The following is a 27,497-nucleotide window of genomic DNA, read 5'->3' on the forward strand; positions in this document are numbered from 1 at the left end:
GAATTTACTATAAACACTTAACACCTGCTGAATATGACCGGTGTGAGTAAACGGCCGGCAAAAAAAGGTAATTCAGCTGTTGCCAGCAGCACAGTTACAGTCACCAACGCTCTGGATAACATGAAAACAGCCTAACCAGCTCTGCTAGGGTGAGTAAAATGGTCAGAGTGAGGTGCTCTCTCATTTGTGTCTGGAAGTAGCTAGCAAGTTAGCCGACGTTGGGTGCGTTTGTAAATCGTGTCAGAGTGCGCTCTGGGTCATTCGTAAATGCAGAGCATTGTCAGATTGTCCGTTTGTAAATTCCAACCGCTTCGTAGTGTTCTGACCTCTCGGAGCGTGAAATTACGAACACGCAATAAATCAAAACGCGCATCATGAACGAGAGTGAGACCTGCTGCTCTGACACTCTCAGATTCCAGTTTCCATTTTAGATGCACTATTGTAAAGTGGTTGTTCTACTGGATATTATAGGTGAATGCACCAATTTGTAAGTCGCTCTGGATAAGAGCGTCTGCTAAATGACTTAAATGTAATGTAAATGCATTTAACCCACCTGAACAGTAGACTAAAGTTCTCTTAACGTGCCATAGGCCTGTTTGAAGTCCCAGTCTTGTGACTGTTGAATTAGTATAGCGCCTCACAATCATCACACATAACATAGCCGGCACTTCAACAAATCTTTCCAAAACATTCATTTTTTTGCCCCTCCCTTCTCTTTATTTTGGACTCTCCATGTCGCAGATTTTCTCTTACTGAATTAGACTTCGACAATGTCCCCTTTGCCTCCGTGGATCGACGTTAACGTTTTCTGCCCATTTTCCCAAACGCATTTGGCGATTGGCATGTATAGGCTGCTTGGCGCGTACAGTTAAGCCCTAAAGTTTAGGTTTATGGAGTAATGCCAGATAGCCTAAAATAATGAAAGAAAACCTCAATGTAACCTATATATATGAATCGCACAATAATTATACATTTCTGTATTTTTTAAGGTATTGTTGTCTCTTTATTCAACCCAACGCGGCACCCACCCGCCCTTCATCCACGCAATGTTTCATGACCCTAAACCTGCTCGCCCCGTGGATATAACCGTGGGGACTGCGGGTTATGAACCAACGTGCGCGTCACTAGAACACAGTCGCCCGTCGGGGAAAGTGAAGGAAGGCAGCCAGAGACATTTTACTGACTCCCCATTCCAGGTGTTGCCTACAATGTCTAGGGGCTAGGTGAAGGGCGGATCCTCCTCTCTCTTCCTCTCTCCCTCTATCCATCCCTCCATCCAGGGTAGGGCAGGCTGCAGGGGGCAGGGCTCCACTCGCAGGGGAGACCAGAGGGGAGGCGCATCGCCGGAGACCCGCTCAAACTCTCTCCTGACACAGACAGACCGACGGACGGACGGACGGAGGCATATGCTGAAGCAAACAGTTGTGCGCTCGCTCTCCGATGTGAGCCGAATTCAGAAAAAAACTAAACGTTTTGGTTGCAAGACCCGCGGAGTTCTATTCCAATAGCGTGGATCAGTTGGTTTTCTTCTGTTATGCGAGTGGATTTTCTTTGGAAGGAATAACGTTTTTATTTGAATATAAACTATTATTATTTGATTTTTTTTACCCCGTGATATCGAGCTGCAGTGATCTCCGGAAGAGTTGATAAGGACGCACAGTCAGGATGTCCCATATCTCCGTCAACGACCACCTGGAGGGGATTTTATCAGACTTCGAAGGTAAGCGCCTCTCTGTCTGTCCCACTTAGACTAATACACGTTCGAAACATAAAAGGCTTGAATCAACATAAAACGTCGTCTGAAGTCAATGGGACACATTGATGTTAACCTTCAGGCTACTTCCAAAGTACTCTGATTTTTAAACTGCGTTTTGGGGGGCAACGTGCTGTGGCTTTGGGATAGAGGCATAAAGAGGAAATGCAGTTAGTCATATGTTTTCCTCCCTCCGCCAGAGTCGGTGTAGCGTGTGATTAGTGTGTAATACTCAGACGGTACAGGGAGTCTCAGCAGGTATAGAGCCAGGTTATGTCAACTCAGCGGTGTCGGGGAAGATACTCTGAAAACACTTTACCTAGCTAACACAAATACTCTTTTTCAAGTGAGAATTAGGCAGATCTGACGCAGAAAAAGAAATGAATTTATTGCCTAATTCACCCATATTTTATTTTATAATAAAAAAAGTTGTTTGTAGTTCTAATAGTTAGTTACACCACTACGTGGCAAAACAGTAATTGACTACTGAAAGCAGGAGCTAGATTAGAATTGAGTTCAACTACCACCAAGCTACTTCAACATGTAGTTTAATGAGGAGTTGAACTACAGGTAGCTCACTACTTGGGGCGGCAGGTAGCCTAGTGGTTAGAGCAGGTAGCCTAGTGGTTAGAGCAGGTAGCCTAGTGGTTAGAGGGGTGGCAGGTAGCCTAGTGGTTAGAGGCAGGTAGCCTAGTGGTTAGAGACAGGTAGCCTAGTGGTTAGAGGGGTGGCAGGTAGCCTAGTGGTTAGAGGGGTGGCACGTAGCCTAGTGGTTAGAGCAGGTAGCCTAGTGGTTAGAGCAGGTAGCCTAGTGGTTAGAGGGGTGGCAGGTAGCCTAGTGGTTAGAGGCAGGTAGCCTAGTGGTTAGAGGGGTGGCAGGTAGCCTAGTGGTTAGAGCAGGTAGCCTAGTGGTTAGAGGGGCGGCAGGTAGCCTAGTGGTTAGAGTAGGTAGCCTAGTGGTTAGAGCAGGTAGCCTAGTGGTTAGAGCAGGTAGCCTAGTGGTTAGAGCAGGTAGCCTAGTGGTTAGAGGGGTGGCAGGTAGCCTAGTGGTTAGAGGGGTGGCAGGTAGCCTAGTGGTTAGAGGGCGGCAGGTAGCCTAGTGGTTAGAGGCAGGTAGCCTAGTGGTTAGAGCAGGTAGCCTAGTGGTTAGAGCAGGTAGCCTAGTGGTTAGAGGCAGGTAGCCTAGTGGTTAGAGCAGGTAGCCTAGTGGTTAGAGGGGCGGCAGGTAGCCTAGTGGTTAGAGCAGGTAGCCTAGTGGTTAGAGCAGGTAGCCTAGTGGTTAGAGCAGGTAGCCTAGTGGTTAGAGGGGTGGCAGGTAGCCTAGTGGTTAGAGGGGTGGCAGGTAGCCTAGTGGTTAGAGGGGTGGCAGGTAGCCTAGTGGTTAGAGGGGTGGCAGGTAGCCTAGTGGTTAGAGGGGTGGCAGGTAGCCTAGTGGTTAGAGGGGCGGCAGGTAGCCTAGTGGTTAGAGGGGGGGCAGGTAGCCTAGTGGTTAGAGGGGTGGCAGGTAGCCTAGTGGTTAGAGGGGTGGCAGGTAGCCTAGTGGTTAGAGGGGTGGCAGGTAGCCTAGTGGTTAGAGGCAGGTAGCCTAGTGGTTAGAGCAGGTAGCCTAGTGGTTAGAGGGGCGGCAGGTAGCCTAGTGGTTAGAGGGGTGGCAGGTAGCCTAGTGGTTAGAGGCAGGTAGCCTAGTGGTTAGAGGCAGGTAGCCTAGTGGTTAGAGGGGTGGCAGGTAGCCTAGTGGTTAGAGGCAGGTAGCCTAGTGGTTAGAGCAGGTAACCTAGTGGTTAGAGGGGGGGCAGGTAGCCTAGTGGTTAGAGGGGTGGCAGGTAGCCTAGTGGTTAGAGGGGTGGCAGGTAGCCTAGTGGTTAAAGGGGTGGCAGGTAGCCTAGTGGTTAGAGGGGCGGCAGGTAGCCTAGTGGTTAGAGGGGAGGCAGGTAGCCTAGTGGTTTGAGGGGTGGCAGGTAGCCTAGTGGTTAGAGGGGTGGCAGGTAGCCTAGTGGTTAGAGGGGGGCAGGTAGCCTAGTGGTTAGAGGGGCGGCAGGTAGCCTAGTGGTTAGAGGGGCGGCAGGTAGCCTAGTGGTTAGAGGGGCGGCAGGTAGCCTAGTGGTTAGAGGGGCGGCAGGTAGCCTAGTGGTTAGAGGGGCGGCAGGTAGCCTAGTGGTTAGGGCAGGTAGCCTAGTGGTTAGAGGGGTGGCAGGTAGCCTAGTGGTTAGAGGGGCGGCAGGTAGCCTAGTGGTTAGAGGGGCGGCAGGTAGCCTAGTGGTTAGAGGGGTTAGGTAGCCTAGTGGTTAGAGGGGCGGCAGGTAGCCTAGTGGTTAGAGCAGGTAGCCTAGTGGTTAGAGGGGTGGCAGGTAGCCTAGTGGTTAAAGCAGGTAGCCTAGTGGTTAGAGCAGGTCGCCTAGTGGTTAGAGCAGGTAGCCTAGTGGTTAGAGCAGGTAGCCTAGTGGTTAGAGCAGGTAGCCTAGTGGTTAGAGCAGGTAGCCTAGTGGTTAGAGCAGGTAGCCTAGTGGTTAGAGGGGCGGCAGGTAGCCTAGTGGTTAGAGCAGGTAGCCTAGTGGTTAGAGGGGCGGCAGGTAGCCTAGTGGTTAGAGCAGGTAGCCTAGTGGTTAGAGGGGGGGCAGGTAGCCTAGTGGTTAGAGGGGGGGCAGGTAGCCTAGTGGTTAGAGGGGTGGCAGGTAGCCTAGTGGTTAGAGGGGTGGCAGGTAGCCTAGTGGTTAGAGGGGCGGCAGGTAGCCTAGTGGTTAGAGGCAGGTAGCCTAGTGGTTAGAGGGGTGGCAGGTAGCCTAGTGGTTAGAGGCAGGTAGCCTAGTGGTTAGAGGGGCGGCAGGTAGCCTAGTGGTTAGAGGCAGGTAGCCTAGTGGTTAGAGCAGGTCGCCTAGTGGTTAGAGGCAGGTAGCCTAGTGGTTAGAGGGGTGGCAGGTAGCCTAGTGGTTAGAGGCAGGTAGCCTAGTGGTTAGAGGGGCGGCAGGTAGCCTAGTGGTTAGAGGCAGGTAGCCTAGTGGTTAGAGGGGCGGCAGGTAGCCTAGTGGTTAGAGGGGTGGCAGGTAGCCTAGTGGTTAGAGGGGCGGCAGGTAGCCTAGTGGTTAGAGGGGTGGCAGGTAGCCTAGTGGTTAGAGGGGCGGCAGGTAGCCTAGTGGTTAGAGGGGTGGCAGGTAGCCTAGTGGTTAGAGGGGTGGCAGGTAGCCTAGTGGTTAGAGGGGGGGCAGGTAGCCTAGTGGTTAGAGGCAGGTAGCCTAGTGGTTAGAGGCAGGTAGCCTAGTGGTTAGAGGCAGATAGCCTAGTGGTTAGAGCGTTGGGTCAATAACCAAAAGGTTGCTGGATTGAATCCCTGAGCTGACAAGATAAAAAAATAATTTGTTCTGCCTGAACAAGGTAGTTAACCCACTGTTCCAAGGCTGTCATTGTAAATAAGAATTTGTTCTTAACTGCCTTGTTTAGTTAAATAAAGGTCAAATAAACTCCCCAACTCGCTTAGTTTAGAGGAGTAGTGGTGGTCCTGACACAGTAGGAGCACAGAACCACTACACTTCACCCCCTGATCAACAAGACCTGCTGTAGTAGGTCTGCACTCTTGACTCCTCTCTGGCACAGGAGATAGATATATAGATCATGATGCACTGCATCCCTGCATGGTCGCTTATGTGTCTGCTCTGTAGGTGTATCATGGGCTAATACACATCACTCTGTAGTTGTGTTATGGGCTAATACACATCACTCTGTAGGTGTGTTATGGGCTAATACACATCACTCTGTAGTTGTATTATGGGCTAATACACATCACTCTGTAGTTGTATTATGGGACTCTCTCTGTCTCTCCTCTCTCTCTGTCTCTCCTCTCTCTCTCTGTCTCTCCTCTCGTACCTCTCTCTCTCTGTCTCTCCTCTCTCTCTCTCTCTGTCTCTCCTCTCTCTCTCTGTCTCTCCTCTCGTACCTCTCTCTGTCTCTCCTCTCTCTCTCTCTCTGTCTCTCCTCTCGTACCTCTCTCTATCTCTCCTCTCTCTCTCTGTCTCTCCTCTCTCTCTCTTCTGTCTCTCGTCTATCTCTCTCTCTATCTCTCTTTCTCTCTCTCTCTTCATTCCTGGGCTCAGTTTAGACAGGTGTTGATTTGAGGCGATAAACAAATTAGCTTAGCCTCTGGCTGGCCTGTGATATAGTCAGTGATTACATGTGTGTTGTAGTGTGTGTTGTAGTGTGTGTTGTAGTGTGTGGTGTAGTGTGTGTTGTAGTGTGTGGTGTGGTGTGGTGTGTGTTGTAGTGTGTGTGTGTTGTGGTGTTGTGTTGTAGTGTGTGTTGTAGTGTGGTGTGTGTTGTAGTGTGTGTGTTGTAGTGTGTGGTGTGGTGTGTGTGTTGTGGTGTGTGTTGTAGTGTGTGTGTGTGTTGTAGTGTGTGGTGTGGTGTGTGTTGTAGTGTGTGTGTGTGTTGTAGTGTGTGTTTCTGTGTGTAACAACAGGAAAACAGTGTCACAGTGGAACAGCACTCCCCTGTTTCCTCTGGGTTAGGTGTCACAGTGGAACAGCACTCCCCTGTTTGCTCTGGGTTAGGTGTCACAGTGGAACAGCACTCCCCTGTTTCCTCTGGGTTAGGTGTCACAGTGGAACAGCACTCCCCTGTTTCCCCTGGGTTAGGTGTCACAGTGGAACAGCACTCCCCTGTTTCCTCTGGGTTAGGTGTCACAGTGGAACAGCACTCCCCTGTTTCCTCTGGGTTAGGTGTCACAGTGGAACAGCACTCCACTGTTTGCTCTGGGTTAGGTGTCACAGTGGAACAGCACTCCCCTGTTTCCTCTGGGTTAGGTGTCACAGTGGAACAGCACTCCCCTGTTTCCTCTGGGTTAGGTGTCACAGTGGAACAGCACTCCCCTGTTTCCCCTGGGTTAGGTGTCACAGTGGAACAGCACTCCCCTGTTTCCTCTAGGTTAGGTGTCACAGTGGAACAGCACTCCCCTGTTTCCTCTAGGTTAGGTGTCACAGTGGAACATCACTCCCCTGTTTCCTCTGGGTTAGGTGTCACAGTGGAACAGCACTCCCCTGTTTCCTCTGGGTTAGGTGTCACAGTGGAACAGCACTCCCCTGTTTCCTCTGGGTTAGGCTGAGCTGGCAGAACAGTTTGACACTGTGTGTGTCTGTATGTATGTCACGATTGTGTGGAGAGACGGACCAAGGCGCAGCGTGATTAAAGTTCCACATCTTTATTTAGTGCGAACTTCCAAACAAAACAAGTAAACAATCAACGAACCGTGACATCAGAGGTGCTACATGCACTTAACCCAAAACACAGGTGAGAAAAGGCTTCCTAAATATGATCCCCAATTAGAGGCAACGATTACCAGCTGCCTCTAATTGGGAACCATACCAAGCACACCAACATAGAAAATATAAACCTAGAACACCCCCTCGTCACGCCCTGCAATATTCTGAGTACATAGCTCAGCCATCACAGGCTAGCTATTCAGACACCCGCCAACGTCGGGGCTCACTAAACTCAGAATTACTATTATAAAAATTGGATTACCTTTGCTGTTCTTCGTCAGAATGCCTTCCCAGGACTTCTACTTCAACAACAAATGTTGTTTTGGTTCCAAATAATACATAGTTATATCCAAATACCGCCGTTTTGTTCATGCGTTCAGCTAACTATCCAAACGGTGACGCGCGAGCGCATTTCGTGACAAAAAAATTCAAAATATTCCATTGAGCATGTCAAACGCTGTTTAAAATCAATTTTTATGCTACTTTTCTCATAAAATAGCGATAATATTCCAACCGGGCAACGTTGTATTCATTCAAAGGCTGAAAGAAAAAAATGGAGAAGTCTCGTGACCGCGCATCTCCAGTCTCACTGTCCCCAGGCTGACCACTCACAAACTCTGCTGCTATTCTTTGCCCAGAGACAGCAGACACCCCATTCCACTTTCTGGCAGCTTTAGAGAGCCAATGGAAGCCTTAGAAAGTGTCACGTTACAGCACAGATGCAACAGAAGGACAACAAATTGTCAGACAGGGCACTTCCTGTATGGAATCTTCTCAGGGTTTTGCCTGCCATATGAGTTATGTTATACTCACAGACACCATTCAAACAGTTTTAGAAACTTTTGAGTGTTTTCTATCCAAATGATATGCATATTCTCGTTTCTGGGCAGGAGTATTAACCAGATTAAATCAGGTACGTTTTTTATCCGGCCGTGAAAATACTGCCCCCTATACCATAACAGGTTAATAATGTTTACATATCTTACATTACTCATATCACATGTATTTACTGTATTTTATACCATCTATTGCACCTTGCCTATGCCGCTCGGCCATCGCTCATCGATATACTTATATGTACATATTCTCATTCATCCCTTTAGATTTGTAGGTATTAGGTAGTTGTTGGGGAATTGTTAGATTACTTGTTAGATTTGTGTGTATTAGGTGGTTGTTGTGAATTGTTAGATTGCTTGTTAGATACTGCTGCACTGTTGGAACTAGAAGCATAAGTATTTTGCTACACTCGCATTAACATCTGCTAACCATGTGTATGTGACCAATACAATTTGATTTGATTTAATCAATAGGAGGTGAGATGTAAAACTGGCCTTAGATCAGTTTATGGGGTCAACCAAGACTGTTGACCCTGCTATTCCTTAATTGATAGATGACAGTCCTTCTTCCTAAACCTAATAAGCATAGCCAGGCTAAACTTAATGAGGTTGCTGATTTAAAATCGCTAGCAAATGTTAGTCTCTGCTAGCGTGATGCTAATAGCTAAGAGTAAACAGATCAGGGGTTTGGTAGCAGGCCAGGCTAGGCTAGGCTAAGCTAAGCTAGGCTAGGCTACCCCCCTTAGTTACAACAACACACAAGGCTACATCTGTCTCTACTGCTGTGGACTCATCTCTTTGATGAGCTCACAGTCTCAGAACACAGGCATGCATGTACACACACTCTCTCTCTCTCTCTCTCTCTCGCTTTCTCTCTCTCCCTCTCTCTTTCTCTCGCTCCCTCTGTCTCTCCGGAGGCCAAATCGTCCGGTCTTCTCCTATCCACCAGATGTTTCAGATCGTTTCACTTTGCCTCTTTGTTTGGTGGCCATGTTTATTTGAATGGAGAGATACAACAAACTCTGACTTCAACTCAACTAGCTCTTTTAGAACCAGGTTAAACACTCGTTCTTTCTCCTCAAACTATCTCTTTTAGAACCGTTGCCAACATACATTCTTTCACCTCTGTGTGGTGTGGTGTGTGGAGTACCAGCCAACTAGGTATACACTGTCAGATGAGATGCGACAGCCTCAAATTCAATTTGTTGACAGGGAGCCATTGTGGTGCTGACTGCTGTGGCTGTAGCTGAGCATCTAGGGCTGTTCTGTCTTGTGCCCAGTCCAATTAGTAACCTGTTCAATCACATTTATGTCCCCCAGGCAGGGGGAAACATGTGACTCAGGGTAGAAGTAGCAAATGTTCATCAAGATTGTTCAAAGGTTTAAAAAACAATTATAATAAATGCAACAGTTGGAAATGTTGGACAATACTGGAAACGTTTTGAAGGTTTTTAAATCCAGCAGATATTAACTGAATTTTAGCACATAAACATTGTACTGGCACGGACAAATAAGGAAAGGCGTTCTGGCATTTTGGTGGAAAATCCGTTTTACATTTTTTTGGTAAAATTTAAATAAAAAAATTCTTATTCTAATGCTCTCATGTTATATCAGGTATTGTTTTTATACTTTGTGATAAGATAAAGAATATTATATGTGCCTTATTTGCATATACCGTATACAGTGCCTTCAGAAAGTATTCACACCCCTTAACGTTTTCAACATTGTGTTGTGTTACAGGCTGAATTTAAAATGGATGAAATTGCGATTTTATTGGGGGTCAATGACCAAATATATTTGAAAATATATGGTAAGACCTGAAAATGATTGTCTAGCAATGATCAACAACCAATTGGACAGAAACGAATAATGGGTCAATGTTGCACAATCCAGGTGTGGAAAGCTGGAAAGCTCTTAGAGATTTACCCGGAACGACTGTAATCGCTGCCATAGGTGCTTCTACAAAGTATTGACTCAGGGGTGTGAATACTTACATATGTAAATGAAATATTTCTGTATTTCATTTTCAATACATTTGCATTATGGATGGATGGAGAAAAATATATATTTAATCCATTTTGAATTCAGGCTGTAACACAGGATGTAACACAACAAAATGTGGAATAAGTCAAGGGGTATGAATAATTTATGAAGGGTATATTTGCAGACATGAATAAATTAACATAAAGTGGTGGAACAGGACCAAAAACTTGCTACCTGCACTTACCTGTCTAGACTGGCTAATTCATTTTGTTTTGTCACTTTCTCTTGCATAATTCAACAAGTGTGTCAATAGCAGGATAACCATGCAATTTAAAATGGCTCTAGATTACACTATGCATACAGTACCAGGAACATTTTGGACACTCATTCCAGGGTTTTTCTTTATTTTTACTATTTTCTACATTGTAGATTAATAGGGAGGACATCAAAACTATGAAATAACACATATGGAATCATGTAGTAACCAAAAAAGTGTTAAACAAATCAAAATATATTTTATATTTGAGATTCTTCAAAGTAGCCACCCTTTGCCTTGATGACAGCTTTGCACACTCTTGGCATTCTCTCAACCAGCTTCATGAGGTAGTCACCTGGAATGCATTTCAATTAACAGGTGTGCCTTGTGGAATTTCTTTCCGTCTTAATGCATTTGAGCCAATCAGTTGTGTTGTGACAAGGTAGTGGGATATACAGAAGATAGCCCTATCTGGTAAATGACGAAGTCCATATTATGGCAAGAACAGCTCAAAGACAAAACGACAGTCCATCATTACTTTAAGACATGAAGTAGAGTCATTCTGGAAAATGTCAAGTACTTCGAAAGTTTCTTCAAGTGCAGTTGCAAAAACCATCAAGCTCTATGATGAAACTGGCTCTCATGAGGACCGCCACAGGAAAGGAAGAGCCAGAGTTACCTCTGCTGCAGAGGATAAGTTCATTAGATTTAACTGCACCTCAGATTGCAGCCCAAATAAATGCTTCACAGAGTTCAAGTAACAGACACATCTCAACATCAACTGTTCAGAGGAGACTGTGTGAATCAGGCCTTCATGGTCGAATTGCTTCAAAGAAACCACTACTAAATGACGGCAATAAGAAAAAGAGACTTGCTTTGGCCAAGAAACACGTGCAATGAACATTAGATTGGTGGAAATCTGTCCTTTAGATTGAGATTTCTGGTTCCAACAGCCGTGTCTAGGTGAACGGATGATCTCCTCGTGTGGTTCCCACGGTGAAACATGGAGGAGGTGTGATGGTGATTTGCGGGTGACACTGTCTGTGATTTATTTAGAATTCAAGGCACACTTAAGCATCATGACTACCACATCATTCTGCAGTGATACACCGTCCCATCTGGTCTGCTCTTAGTGGGACTATCATTTGTTTTTCAACAGTACAATGACCCAACACACCTCCAGGCTGTGTAGGGGCTATTTGACCAAGAAGGAGAGTGACGGAGGGCTGCATCAAATGACCTGGCTCCACAATCACCCGACTTCAACCCAATTGATATGGTTTGGGATGAGTTGGACTGCGGAGTGAAGGAAAAGCAGCCAACAAGTGCTCAGCATATGTGGAAACTCCTTCAATACTGTTGGAAAAGCTTTCCAGGTGAAGCTGGTTGAGAGAATGCCAAAAGTGTGCAGAGCTGTCATCAAGGCAAATGGTGGCTACTTAGAAGAATCTAAAATATATTTTGATTTGTTTAACACTTTTTTGGTTACTACATGATTCCATATGTGTTATTTAATAGTTTTGATGTCTTCACTATTATTCTACAATGTAGAAGCTAGTAAAACAAATAAATAATAACTTTAATGAGTAGGTGTGTCCAAACTTTTGACTGGTACTGTACTTTACATTATTTTCCAGATCAGACATACAGTAATATCAACATAATCCCATACAGTAATATTACCATAATCCCATACAGTAATATCACCATAATCCCATACAGTAATATCACCATAATCCCATACAGTAATATCACCATAATCCCATACAGTAATATCACCATAATCCCATACAGTAATATCACCATAATCCCATACAGTAATATCACCATAATCCCATACAGTAATATTACCATAATCCCATACCGTAATATCAATATATTCCCATACAGTAATATTACTATAATCCCATACAGTAATATCACCATAACGCCATACAGTAATATCAACATAATCCCATACAGTAATATCACTATAATCCCATACAGTAATATCAACATATTCCCATACTGTAATATCACTATAATCCCATACCGTAATATCAATATATTCCCATACAGTAATATTACTATAATCCCATACAGTAATATCACCATAATCCCATACTGTAATATCACCATAATCCCATACAGTAATATCAACATAATCCCATACAGTAATATCAACATATTCCCAACAGTAATAATAACATAATCCCATACAGTAATATCACCATAATCCCATACAGTAATATCACCATAATCCCATACAGTAATATCAACATAATCCCATACAATAATTTCACCATAATCCCATACAGCAATATCACCATATTCCCATACAGCAATATCACCATAATCCCATACAGTAATATCACCATAATCCCAACTGTAATATCACCATAATCCCATACTGTAATATCAACATAATCCCATACAGTAATAATAACATAATCCCATACAGTAATATCACCATATTCCCAACTGTAATATCACCATAATCCCATACAATAATATCACCATAATCCCAACTGTAATATCACCATAATCCCAACTGTAATATCACCATAATCCCAGTGTTCATTTTCAGAAGTTGCTTTCATTTCAGTGTATCTTATTTTTCAACATTCAACTGTATTAAATAGGCTTGGGCGAAATACCGTTTATACCGGGGTATTTTGAGATACCAATGGTAGGATTTTCAATACCTTTTTTGGAGGGGGGTGCGTGCTACACTTCTGCTTAAGTATAAATGTAAGAAATCTAAGATGTGTGAAATAAATTCTATCCAGCTCAGGGCTCCAGCTCTGCATTGGGTTTGCTAATTTAATAGCTAAGTAGTCAGATGTCAGGATCAAGCTTCTTGGTTACAGCAGAGACATTTAACCCCCGCCTGGATCAAGATAGCTAAATAGCTCCCCTTGTGTGTGCTTCCGGTAATACCGTGTACCCCGGTATGGTACCGAAAACGGTATGACGTTATGAAAATCTGGATACCCTAACCCTAGTATTAAATCATGACTTTCTTCAACACCCATCTGTCTTTTCTTAAATCCCTGATCAAGTGTTAGCGTTCTTATCCTGTCTGGGCTAGGGGGCAGTATTGAGAATTTTGGAAAAAATATGTTCCCATTTTTAACTTCCTCCTACACCAACTCAGAAGCTAGAATATGCATATTATTGTTCAGGTTTGGATAGAAAACACTCTGAATTTTCTAAAACTGTTTGAATGGTGTCTGTGAGTATAACAGAACTCCTATGGCAGGCAAAAACCTGACAAGGTTTCAAGCAGGAAGTACCCTGTCTGACAAGGAGTCGTGCGTCTTGCATCTTTTTATTGAAAAGTAAGGATCTTAGCTGTAACGTGACAATTCCCAGGGCTCCAATAGGCTCTCAGAACCCGCGAAAAACCTGAAGGTTTACGAGGGAGCCTCAGGCTGAAACACATTATCACCTTTTGTAAGTGGCTGCTCCGAGGACCTTTGAATGAGGCGCGTGCATGAGTCGCTTCTGAGGAGAAATTTTATTCGGCTGTTTAGGCTCAATGCATACTCCCGGTCGGAATATTATCACTAATCTACGAGTTGAATGGCATAAAAATTGGTTTTAAACAGCGGTTGACATGCTTCGAAGTACGGTAATGGAATATTTAGACATTTTTGACACGCCAATGCGCCATGCGCAGGACCGTGATGAAGCATTCTGATAGTGTCTAGAACTCACGAACAAAACGTCGCTGTTTGGATATAACGATGGATTATTTAGGACCAAACCAACATTTGTTATTGAAGTAGAAGTCCTGGCAGTGTATTCTGATGAAGAACAAGCAAGGTAAGAACATTTTTCTTATAGGAAATGTGATTTTGGTGGAGGCTGACCTGGGTGGGTATCTAAATAGCTAGCCCTGTAATGCCGGGCTATGTACTTAGATTATTGCAAAATGTGCTTCATCCGAAAAGCTATTTTAAAATCGGACATATCGAGTGCATAGAGGAGTAATGTATCTATAATTCTTAAAATAATTGTTATGCTTTTTGTGAACGTTTATCGTGAGTAATTTAGCAAACTGTTAGTAAATTCAAAGGAAGTTTGCGGGGGTTATGCTTTTTCTGAACGTCACATGCTAATGCAAAAAGCTGTTTTTTGATATAAATATGAACTTGATTGAACAGACATGCATGTATGGTATAACACAATGTCCTAGGTGTGTCATCTGATGAAGATCATCAAAGGTTAGTGCTGCATTTAGCTGTGGTTTGGGTTTATGTGACATGATATGCTAGCTTGAAAAATGGCTGTCTGATTTTTTCTGGCTGGGCACTCTGCTGACATAATCTAATGTTTTGCTTTCGTTGTAAAGCCTTTTTGAAATCGGACAGTGGGGTTAGATTAACGAGATTCTTGTCTTTAAATAGCTGTAAAATAGTCATATGTTTGAGAAATTGAAGTAATAGTATTTCTAACGATTCAAAAATCGCGCCACTGGAATTTCAGTAGCTGTTACGTAGGTGGGACGAAATCGTCCCACATACCCGAGAGAGGTTATAGACAAACATTTCTGTGGTCGTTACATTAACAGGAAAAAACTGAATGGCACAAGCAAGAGTGGTAAAAAGACCCCCAGAATAAAATGAACACAATCAATCCAGCGAGATTAAAGTGACGAGTGAATTTAGCATCCCTCAAACACAGGAAATTGATGGCTGAAAAAGACAGATCCTCAGGCGGGCGGGGCATTCACACTGCTAATAGAAGGTTCCACAACAGCAGCTTTCAGTTCCTCCCCTTCCTGAAGGACATTAAAGGGGAGTGGAAACACTAGGATTTAGAACAGCAGCTTTCAGTTCCTCCCCTTCCTGAAGGACATTAAAGGGGAGTGGAAACACTAGGATTTAGAACAGCAGCTTTCAGTTCCTCCCCTTCCTGAAGGACATTAAAGGGGAGTGGAAACACTAGGATTTAGAACAGCAGCTTTCAGTTCCTCCCCTTCCTGAAGGACATTAAAGGGGAGTGGAAACACTAGGATTTAGAACAGCAGCTTTCAGTTCCTCCCCTTCCTGAAGGACATTAAAGGGGAGTGGAAACACTAGGATTTAGAACAGCAGCTAACTGAAACTGGTAAGTGTTTCCATTCCCCTTTAAGATCACGACTCTACAAGGAACTAGGGTGGTGTCTGGGGTTATGTGTGTGTGTGTGTGTGTGTGTGCGCGTGTGTATGCGCCGTGGTGTTATCATTGCGTGTGTGTCTGGGCAAGACTGTGTTCATGTATCTGCACTGATCTGAAAAAAGAGAGCAACCATTGTATTGACCAGTGTATAAAAGCCATATGATGGATGAGAGGAGACAGGGTGTTGGTAACCTGATCTTAGACCGGTTGTTAGAGTCAACCTGGATTTACTGAAGCTAGGTCTATACCCAAATGGCATCCTAACAACACATCCGTCACGCTAATCCTCAACACGGGGGCCCCTCAGGGGTGCGTGCTCAGCCCCCTCCTGTACTCCCTGTTGACTCATGACTGCACGGCCAGGCACGACTACAACACCATCATTAAGTTTGCCGACGACACAACAGTGGTAGGCCTGATCACCGACAATGATGAGACAGCCTATAGGGAGGAGGTCAGAGAACTGGCAGTGTGGTGCCAGGACAACAACCACTACCTCAATGTGAGCAAGACAAAGGAGCTGATTGTGGACTACAGGAAAAGGCGGGCCGAACAGGCCCCCATTAACAACAACGGGGCTGTAGTGGAGCGGGTCGAGAGCTTCAAGTTCCTTGGTGTCCACATCACCAACAAACTATCATAGTTCAAACACACCAAGACAGTCTTGAAGAGGAGATGACAACGCCTTTTCCCCCTCAGGAGACTGAAAACATTTGGCATGGGTCCTCAGATCCTCAAAAGTTTCTACAGCTGCACCATTGAGAGCATCCTGACTGGTTGCATCACTGTATAGTATGGTAACTGCTCGGCCTCTGACAGAGGGTAGTGCGTACGGCCTAGTACATCACTGGGGCCAAGCTTCCTGCCATCCAGGACCTCTATACCAGGCGGTGTCAGAGGAAGGCCCTAAAAATTGTCAAAGACTCCAGCCACCCCAGTCATAGACTGTTCTCTCTGCTACCGCACAGCAAGTGGTACCTGAGCACCAAGTCTAGGTCCAAAAGGCTTCTTAACGGGTTCTACCCCCAAGTCATAAGACTCCTGAACAGCTAATCAAATGGCTACCCAGACACCTCTTTTACGCTGCTGCTACTCTCTGTTTATGATCTATGCATAGTCACTTTAACTCTACCTACATAAACATGTACATATGACCTCAATTACCTCGACTAACTGGTACCCCCTTGCCTAGTTAAATACATGTTAAATAAAGGTTGAATGAATAAATAAATATATAGCCTCTCTACTGTTATTTTACTGCTGCTCTTTAATTATTTGTTATCTATTTTTTATTTAACACTTATTTTTCTTAAAACTGCATTGGGGCTTGTAAGTAAGCGTTTCACTGTAAGGTTGTATTCGTGACTAATAAAATTTGATTTGATTTAATCCCTATATAGTGTACTACTTTAGACTAGAACCCATAAGGCTAAGTAGTGCACGATGTAGAGAATAGGGTGCCAGTTGAGATGTACCCTAAAGCGGGGTAAAGGGAAGCTGGATGGGCAGAGGTGGGAGGTAATCTGATTCTGGACCTGTAGCTAAAGATGGGCTGGATTAAGAGGGGTCATGGGTTAAGGGTTGTCAGGGCGATGCCAGTCACTTCCTGGTACTAAACCTTAGTAGAGTCCAAGACCCCTGGTGATCACAGACACACACACACACACACACACACACACACAGTCATTGTACCAAACCACACAGAGCCAGCCCTGTCCCATGACTTACTGACCTGGTGACTAGGTAGTTTACTGAGACAACACATCCTAGCTGTCCAGCTGCTGAGGCCTGCTGCAGTAATGCTGGCTGGAATGTAGGTGAGGAGGGTGAGAGGGGGGAGGTAGAGAGGGATAGTGTATATGTGTGTGTCGGTGTGTGTGAAGAGGCCTGAGATTACCTTGTCCCGTGACCTGTTCCTTCCTGTCTCACCCCAAAACACACACACACACACACACACACACACACACACACACACACACACACACACACACACACACACACACCCCGGCTTTTGGTTCTCATGAATGCCAGTTAACACAGTGGCAAACAGGTGTACACACACACACACACACACACCCCCAACCACATAGACACAGACACACACACGAACAGGTACACACACACACACCCAACCACATACACACAGACACTAACAGGTACCGCACGGCGCTGCCAAGTTGTCCATCCATTAAAGAGCGGCATTTGGCAGGACATCAGTGAACCATATCCAGTGAACCGTATCCAGTGAACCGTACCCAGTGAACCGTATCCAGTGAACCGTATCCAGTGAACCGTACCCAGTGAACCGTATCCAGTGAACCGTACCCAGTGAACCGTGCCCAGTGAACCGTATCCAGTGAACCGTACCCAGTGAACCGTACCCAGTGAACCGTACCCAGTGAACCGTACCCAGTGAACCGTATCCAGTGAACCGTACCCAGTGAACCGTACCCAGTGAACCGTACCCAGTGAACCGTACCCAGTGAACCGTACCCAGTGAACCGTACCCAGTGAACCGTGCCCAGTGAACCATACCCAGTGAACCGTACCCAGTGAACCGTACCCAGTGAACCGTGCCCAGTGAACCGTACCCAGTGAACCGTACCCAGTGAACCGTACCCAGTGAACCGTACCCAGTGAACCGTGCCCAGTGAACCGTACCCAGTGAACCGTACCCAGTGAACCGTGCCCAGTGAACCGTACCCAGACATGTAGCAGAGAAATAATAACCCTCAAAAAACACACACTCTGGAACGGTGAGAGAGAAGGGAAAAGTTCTTCCAGTAAGTCTGAGAAGATGGGCCTCAAGCCAACACTTCACAAATGATTCCTTATTTAACTCTCTCCTTTCCAACACTTCACAAATGATTCCTTATTTAACTCTCTCCTTTCCAACACTTCACAAATGATTCCTTATTTAACTCTCTCCTTTCCAACACTTCACAAATGATTCCTTATTTAACTCTCTCCTTTCCAACACTTCACAAATGATTCCTTATTTAACTCTCTCCTTTCCAACACTTCACAAATGATTCCTTATTTAACTCTCTCCTTTCCAACACTTCACAAATGATTCCTTCCCAACTCCCAACACTTCACAAATGATTCCATCTCAATGTAATGAGCACGATGGGAGACAGAGAGCTGGTTTCAAGCGCAGGGCGCAGCAGGTGTTTATTGGTAAAGGACCACAGGAGGCAGGTAGCTGGGTCCAGGGACAGGCAGAAGGTCATACACAGGAGGAGGCAGGTAGCTGGGTCCAGGGACAGGCAGAAGGTCATACACAGGAGGAGGCAGGTAGCTGGGTCCAGGGACAGGCAGAAGGTCATACACAGGAGGAGGCAGGTAGCTGGGTCCAGGGACAGGCAGAAGGTCATACACAGGAGGAGGCAGGTAGCTGGGTCCAGGGACAGGCAGAAGGTCATACACAGGAGGAGGCAGGTAGCTGGGTCCAGGGGCAGGCAGAAGGTCATACACAGGAGGAGGCAGGTAGCTGGGTCCAGGGACAGGCAGAAGGTCATACACAGGAGGAGGCAGGTAGCTGGGTCCAGGGACAGGCAGAAGGTCATACACAGGAGGAGGCAGGTAGCTGGGTCCAGGGACAGGCAGAAGGTCATACACAGGGGGTCCAACAAGGCAAAAGTACAGGCAGGGAAAATGATAGTAACGTTGCTCGGGAGATCAGGCAATAGGTTGATAACAGGAAATCCAATAGGCTTAGTACATTCACTACTGTATGCATTCACTACTGTAAGTTGCTCTGGATAAGAGCGTCTGCTAAATGACTAAATTGTAAATGTAAATGTACAGGCAGGGAATAGGCAAAAGGAGTCGTTAGTGAGGCAGGCAAAAACTATCATACACTGGAGGATTAAATTACGGGAAAACCAGCGCTCCAAATAGAAGTGTCACAAAACAAACAATACCTCACAGTGATGGTGTGCAAAGAACTGAACTAAATAGTGTGTGATAATGACATACAGGTGTGAACAGGTGATCAGAGTTCAGGTGATTGGGATCTGGAAGGAGAGCTGCGTTCAGGGGATCTATGTGTTTGAGAGTTTGAGTTGGAAGCAGACGTTACACTCAACTCCATTCCTTCCCTACACTTCACAAATGATTCCTTCTTAACTCCTTTCCTTGAAGTAATCACTGATCTAACTTTAAAAAAAAAGACAAATATTGAACCTTTATTTAACTAGGCAAGTCAGTTTAGCCTACCGGGTAACAGTGGGTTAACTGCCTTGTTCAGGGGCAACAGGACAGATTTTGACCTCGTCGGCTAGGAAGGAGGGGAGTTAAGAAGCTCTAAATGGAGTGTGTAGTTGAAAAGCAGCTGGTTCCAACTACATAGATATCATCACATTAAAGCAGCTGTTTCCAACTACATAGATATCATCACATTAAAGCAGCTGGTTCCAACTACATAGATATCATCACATTAAAGCAGCTGTTCCAACTACATAGATATCATCCCATTAAAGCAGCTGGTTCCAACTACATATATATCATCACATTAAAGCAGCTGTTCCAAATACATAGATATCATCACATTAAAGCAGCTGTTCCACTACATTGATAGCATCACATTAAAGCAGCTGGTTCCAACTACATAGATATCATCACATCAAGGCAGCTGGTTCCAACTACATAGATATCATCACATTAAAGCAGCTGGTTCCAACTACATAGATATCATCCCATTAAAGCAGCTGGTTCCAAATACATAGATATCATCCCATTAAAGCAGCTGGTTCCAACTACATATATATCATCACATTAAAGCAGCTGTTCCAAATACATAGATATCATCACATTAAAGCAGCTGTTCCACTACATTGATAGCATCACATTAAAGCAGCTGGTTCCAACTACATAGATATCATCACATTAAAGCAGCTGGTTCCAACTACATAGATATCATCACATTAAAGCAGCTGGTTCCAACTACATAGATATCATCACATTAAAGCAGCTGTTCCAAATACATAGATATCATCAAATTAAAGCAGCTGTTCCAAATACATAGATATCATCACATTAAAGCAGTCGTACCACATCAGTGATGACTTAACTATGGAACACTACCTTGTGATACAGGGGTTCTCTCTCAATGTGTCTTCCTGGGATTCTTCACGTCCTCTCTCCCTATTGGACAAGGAGGTCCAAGGTCCAATGACAACGAGGTGAGAAGAGGAAGGAATCAAGGAACAAACGATTGAGATCAGATATTTATTAATCCTTTAGCACTACACACCAGATTCCAATAATCGACTCATCATGGAGCTTAATTAGTGGAATCAGGTGTGTAGTGCCAAAACAACATGTATCTCCCTACTCTTCTACATTTGCACACACTGTACATAGATCTCTTTCTATTGTGTTACTGACTGTACGTTTGTTTATGTGTAACTCTGTGTTGTTGTTTTTGTCGCACTGCTTTGCTTTATCTTGACCAGGTCGCAACTGTAAATGAGAACTTGTTCTCAACTGGCCTACCTGGTTAAATAAAGGTGAAATAAAAAAATAAAAAATGTACACCCCTTTGGGTCCCTAGGACCAGGATTAAGAACCACTGGCCCAATGGTTAAGTCTAGGACTGAGTGTTGGACAATCTGATCCTAGATCTGTTGCTAAAAGCCCTTCTGTGATAACAAGAATCCCTGCTATTATATCCCTCAGGGACTCTGATCTTTTCATAGAGGCACAGTGATGTAAGTGTCCAAGTGTTTGATTCACAACCAAGGTGCTTTTTAAGTGTGTGTGTGTGTGTCTGTGTGTGTCTGTGTGTGTGTGTGTGTGTGTGTGTCTGTGTGTGTGTGTGTGTGTGTGTGTGTGTGTGTGTGTGTGTGTGTGTGTGTGTGTGTGTGTGTGTGTGTGTGAGCGTGCCCCAGGCAGTATGTCCTGGCTCTTATTTCCAGCGTTATGACATTGCAAAAATGGCCGCTCGGAATTTCACTTCCAGGTGTGCTCTGGTGAGAGAAGGGGATGTTTACAGGTAGACAGAATGGCACGTGTGTGTGTGTGTGTGTGTGTGTGTGTGTGTGTCAGCGTTTGTGTGTGCTGGTAATAGTATTGGGGTCGTCAGAGAGTATACCTTCATGGAATGTTGGAGGAGAGGGGGAGTTGGAGTCGGGACAAGCCCAGACACGTGACTCTGTGCCTGCATGTCCATGGGACAGCTCTCCTTTAGCAGGTCTGGTGCCCTGGAGGAACTATGTTTGGATCCCAACACATCATGTCACATCTAACTATTTAAACATCTGAGTGTTGTCTGGTCCTCTCACTTAAACCAGATAGGTCCAGGGGAGAGAGGAAGGGGGAGAGAGGAAGGGAAGGGAGAGATGGAACGAGAGGAAGGGGGAGAGTAGGGGGAGATGGAAGGAGAGGAAGGGGGAGAGTAGGGAGAGATGGAAGGGGGTGAGTAGGGAGAGATGGAAGGGGGAGAGATGGAAGGGGGAGAGTAGGGAGAGATGGAAGGGGGAGAGTAGGGGGAGATGGAAGGGGGAGAGTAGGGGGAGATGGAAGGAGAGGAAGGGGGAGAGTAGGGAGAGATAGAAGGGGTGAGTAGGGGGAGATGGAAGGGGGAGAGTAGGGAGAGATGGAAGGGGGAGAGTAGGGGGAGATGGAAGGAGAGGAAGGGGGAGAGTAGGGAGAGATAGAAGGGGTGAGTAGGGGGAGATGGAAGGGGTGAGTAGGGGGAGATGGAAGGGGGTGAGTAGGGAGAGATGGAAGGATAACCACTACACACCCTCAGCCCCCCCACTATATAACCACTACACACCCTCAGCCCCCCCACTATATAACCACTACACACCCTCAGCCCTCCCACTATATAACCACTACACACCCTCAGCCCCCCCACTATATAACCACTACACACCCTCAGACCCCCCACTATATAACCACTACACACCCTCAGCCCCCCACTATATAACCACTACACACCCTCAGACCCCCCACTATATAACCACTACACACTCTCAGCCCCCCCACTATATAACCACTACACACCCTCAGCCCCCCACTATATAACCACTACACACCCTCAGCCCCCCCACTATATAACCACTACACACCCTCAGACCCCCCACTATATAACCACTACACACCCTCAGCCCTCCCACTATATAACCACTACACACCCTCAGCCCCCCCACTATATAACCACTACACACCCTCAGCCCTCCCACTATATAACCACTACACACCCTCAGCCCCCCCACTATATAACCACTACACACCCTCAGCCCCCCCACTATATAACCACTACACACCCTCAGCCCCCCCACTATATAACCACTACACACCCTCAGCCCCCCCACTATATAACCACTACACACCCTCAGCCCCCCCACTATATAACCACTACACACCCTCAGCCCCCCCACTATATAACCACCACACACCCTCAGCCCCCCCACTATATAACCACTACACACCCTCAGACCCCCCACTATATAACCACTACACACCCTCAGACCCCCCACTATATAACCACTAACACTACACACCCTCAGCCCCCCCACTATATAACCACTACACACCCTCATCCCCCCACTATATAACCACTACACACCCTCAGCCCCCCCCACTGTATAACCACTACACACCCTCAGCCCCCCCACTATATAACCACTACCACTACACACCCTCAGACCCCCCACTATATAACCACTACACACCCTCAGCCCCCCACTATATAACCACTACCACTACACACCCTCAGCCCCCCACTATATAACCACTACACACCCTCATCCCCCCACTATATAACCACCCTCAGCCCCCCCACTATATAACCACTACACACCTTCAGCCCCCCACTATATAACCACTACACACCTTCAGCCCCCCACTATATAACCACTACACACCTTCAGCTCCCCACTATATAACCACTACCACTACACACCCTCAGCCCCCCACTATATAACCACTACACACCCTCAGCCCCCCCTCTATATAACCACTACACACCCTCAGCCCCCCCACTATATAACCACTACACACCCTCAGACCCCCCACTATATAACCACTACCACTACACACCCTCAGCCCTCCCCACTATATAACCACTACACACCCTCAGCCCCCCCTCTGTATAACCACTACACACCCTCAGACCCCCCACTATATAACCACTACACACCCTCAGCCCCCCACTATATAACCATTACACACCCTCAGACCCCCCACTATATAACCACTACCACTACACACCCTCAGTCCCCCCTCTATATAACCACTACACACCCTCAGCCCCCCACTATATAACCACTACACACCCTCAGCCCCCCACTATATAACCACTACCACTACACACCCTCAGCCCCCCCACTATATAATCACTACCACTACACACCCTCAGGATGGGGGCCAGCAGGCCAGAGGTGGATGAACGCAGTGCCCTTGTTTGGGTGTAGGGCCTGATCAGAGCCTGAAGGTACAGAGGTGCCGTTCCCCTCACAGCTCCGTAGGCAAGCACCATGGACATGTAGCGGATGCGAGCTTCAACTGGAAGCCAGTGGAGAGAGCGGAGGAGCGGGGTGACGTGAGAGAACTTGGGAAGGTTGAACACCAGACGGGCTGCGGCGTTCTGGATGAGTTGTAGGGGTTTAATGGCACAGGCAGGGAGCCCCGCCAACAGCGAGTTGCAGTAATCCAGACGGGAGATGACAAGTGCCTGGATTAGGACCTGCGCCGCTTCCTGTGTGAGGCAGGGTCGTACTCTGCAAATGTTGTATAGCATGAACCTACAGGATCGGGTCACCGCCTTGATGTTAGCGGAGAACGACAGGGTGTTGTCCAGGGTCACGCCAAGGCTCTTAGCACTCTGGGAGGAGGACACAAGGGAGTTGTCAACCGTGATGGTGAGATCATGAAACGGGCAGTCCTTCCCCGGGAGGAAGAGCAGCTCCGTCTTGCCGAGGTTCAGCTTGAGGTGGTGATCCGTCATCCACACTGATATGTCTGCCAGACATGCAGAGATGCGATTCGCCACCTGGTTATCAGAAGGGGGAAAGGAGAAGATTAATTGTGTGTCGTCTGCATAGCAATGATAGGAGAGACCATGTGAGGATATGACAGAGCCAAGTGACTTGGTGTATAGCGAGAATAGGAGAGGGCCTAGAACTGAGCCCTGGGGGACACCAGTGGTGAGAGCACGTGGTGCGAAGACAGATTCTCGCCACGCCACCTGGTAGGAGCGACCTGTCAGGTAGGACGCAATCCAAGAGTGAGCCGCGCCGGAGATGCCCAACTCGGAGAGGATGGAGAGGAGGATCTGATGGTTCACGGTATCAAAGGCAGCAGATAGGTCTAGAAGGATGAGAGCAGAGGAGAGAGAGTTAGCTTTAGCAGTGCAGAGAGCCTCCGTGACACAGAGAAGAGCAGTCTCAGTTGAATGCCCAGTCTTGAAACCTGACTGATTTGGATCAAGAAGGTCATTCTGAGAGAGATCGCAAGAGAGCTGGCCAAGGACGGCACGTTCAAGAGTTTTGGAGAGAATAGAAAGAAGGGATACTGGTCTGTAGTTGTTGACATCGGAGGGATCGAGTGTAGGTTTTTTCAGAAGGGGTGCAACTCTCGCTCTCTTGAAGACGGAAGGGACGTAGCCAGCGGTCAAGGATGAGTTGATGAGCGAGGTGAGGTAGGGGAGAAGGTCTCTGGAAATGGTCTGGAGAAGAGAGGAGGGTCAAGTGGGCAGGTTGTTGGGCGGCCGGCCGTCACAAGACGCGAGATTTCATCTGGAGAGAGAGGGTAGAAGAGGTCAAAGCACAGGGTAGGGCAATGTGAGCAGGACCAGCGGTGTCGTTTGACTTAACAAACGAGGATCGGATGTCGTCAACCTTCTTTTAAAAATGGTTGACGAAGTCATCCACAGAGAGGGAGGAGGGGGGGGGGAGGGGGAGGAGGATTCAGGAGGGAGGAGAAGGTGGCAAAGAGCTTCCTAGGGTTAGAGGCAGATGCTTGGAATTTAGAGTGGTAGAAAGTGGCTTTAGCAGCAGAAACAGAGGAAGAAAATGTAGAGAGGAGGGAGTGAAAAGATGCCAGGTCCGCAGGGAGGCGAGTTTTCCTCCATTTCCGCTCGGCTGCCCGGAGCCCTGTTCTGTGAGCTCGCAATGAGTCGTCAAGCCACGGAGCAGGAGGGGAGGACCGAGCCGGCCGGGAGGATAGGGGACATAGAGAGTCAAAGGATGCAGAAAGGGAGGAGAGGAGGGTTGAGGAGGCAGAATCAGGAGATTGACGTTAGACGTTTTTCTATCATCACACGATATATAACGTCATATCGCCCAGCCCTACAGTACATCATATAACATGAGGTTCCAGATATCTTTTTTTTTTCCTAAGAGTGCAGTCTTGATATCTGCTACTTCAGAAAATCTTTGTATGCTCTCTTAGCCTTTAGAATATCTGTTTTGGCAGGATGTTAACACACAAACACACACACACACAAACACACACACACGTTATGTTCTTCTATCCTCGTGGGGACCTAAAATCTGCATTGTGTCCCGCCACCCACCACCCACCACCCGCCACCCACCACCCGCCACCCGCCACCCGCCAACCCCTCTTTTACGTTACTGCTACTCTCTGTTTATCATATATGCATAGTCACTTTAACCATATCTACATGTACATACTACCTCAATCAGCCTCACTAACTGGTGCCTGTATATAGCCTCTCTACTGTTATAGCCTCTCTACTGTATGTAGCCTCTCTACTGTTATAGCCTCTCTACTGAATATAGCCTCTCTACTGTATATATCCTCTCTACTGTATATAGCCTCTCTACTGTATGTAGCCTCTCTACTGTTATAGCCTCTCTACTGAATATAGCCTCTCTACTGTATATATCCTCTCTACTGTATATAGCCTCTCTACTGTATGTAGCCTCTCTACTGTTATAGCATCGCTACTGTTATTTTTCACTGTCTTTTTACTGTTGTTTTTATTTCTTTACCTATTGTTCACCTAACACCTTTTTTGCACTATTGGTTAGAGCCTGTAAGTTAGCATTTCACTGTAAGGTCTACACCTGTTGTATTCGGCGCACGTGACAAATAAAGTTTGATTTGATTTTAGTTGATTTCCATTGGAAATCCTATTTTCCCTAACCCCTAACATGTGAGTGGAGTTGAGTGGTTGGAAATCCCGTTCATGGAGAGGTGTCACTCCGGCGCTCCCTGTCCTTTCCTACCGCTCCCTAAACACCGCTCCCTGTCCTCTCCTACCGCTCCCTAAACACCGCTCCCTGTCCTCTCCTACCGCTCCCTAAACACCGCTCCCTGTCCTCTCCTACCGCTCCCTAAACACCGCTCCCTAAACACCGCTCCCTGTCCTCTCCGCTCCCTAAACACCGCTCCCTGTCCTCTCCGCTCCCTAAACACTTCTCCCTGTCCTCTACTACCGCTCCCTAAACACCGCTCCCTGTCCTCTCCTACCGCTCCCTAAACACCGCTCCCTAAACACCGCTCCCTGTCCTCTCCGCTCCCTAAACACTGCTCCCTGTCCTTTACTACCGCTCCCTAAACACCGCTCCCTGTCCTCTCCGCTCCCTAAACACCGCTCCCTGTCCTTTACTACCGCTCCCTAAACACCGCTCCCTGTCCTCTCCGCTCCCTAAACACCGCTCCCTGTCCTTTACTACCGCTCCCTAAACACCGCTCCCTGTCCTCTCCGCTCCCTAAACACCGCTCCCTAAACACCGCTCCCTGTCCTCTCCGCTCCCTGTCCTCTCCGCTCCCTAAACACCGCTCCCTGTCCTCTCCGCTCCCTAAACACCGCTCTATGCTCACAGGGAAAAACTCCAGCTCCAAATTCACTCCATGGATTAAAATCACAATTTAACCAGCAGCCATCTATTTTTGTGTCTACCTGAACCTACCATTTTGGTTTTGAAGTATTGAAACCAAACCATATGGATTTGAATGATAAGAATTATAATAAACATGAAAATGTGATTGTAAGAAGCGCTCATCATTTCAAATAGACTTCATGTCATATTAAACAGCATATAAACACTCTGAATAGGCTACATGTCATATTAAACACCATATAAACACTCTGAATAGGCTACATGTCATATTAAACAGCATATAAACACTCTGAATAGGCTACATGTCATATTAAACATCATATAAACACTCTGAATAGGCTACATGTCATATTAAACATCATATAAACACTCTCAATAGGCTCGATGTCATATTAAACAGCATATAAACACTCTGAATAGGCTGCATGTCATATTAAACAGCATATAAACACT

The 27,497-nt window shown here is 46.4% G+C and overlaps 1 protein-coding gene across 1 annotated transcript in view; it reads left to right on the forward strand.

The window, feature by feature from the left end:
- The first annotated feature begins 1,313 nt into the window (after positions 1 to 1,313).
- Positions 1,314 to 27,497, forward strand: part of LOC115171991 (uncharacterized protein KIAA1522-like) — a 56,953-nt gene continuing 30,769 nt past the window's right edge. Inside the window, exon 1 of the mRNA XM_029729240.1 lies at positions 1,314 to 1,720. Within this exon, the coding sequence (XP_029585100.1) occupies positions 1,666 to 1,720 (55 nt within the window). The 5' untranslated portion in view covers positions 1,314 to 1,665. The remainder of the gene's footprint in view (positions 1,721 to 27,497) is intronic.

This window comes from Salmo trutta, chromosome 32 (assembly GCF_901001165.1).
Source record: "Salmo trutta chromosome 32, fSalTru1.1, whole genome shotgun sequence".
Taxonomy (NCBI): Eukaryota; Metazoa; Chordata; class Actinopteri; order Salmoniformes; family Salmonidae; genus Salmo; species Salmo trutta.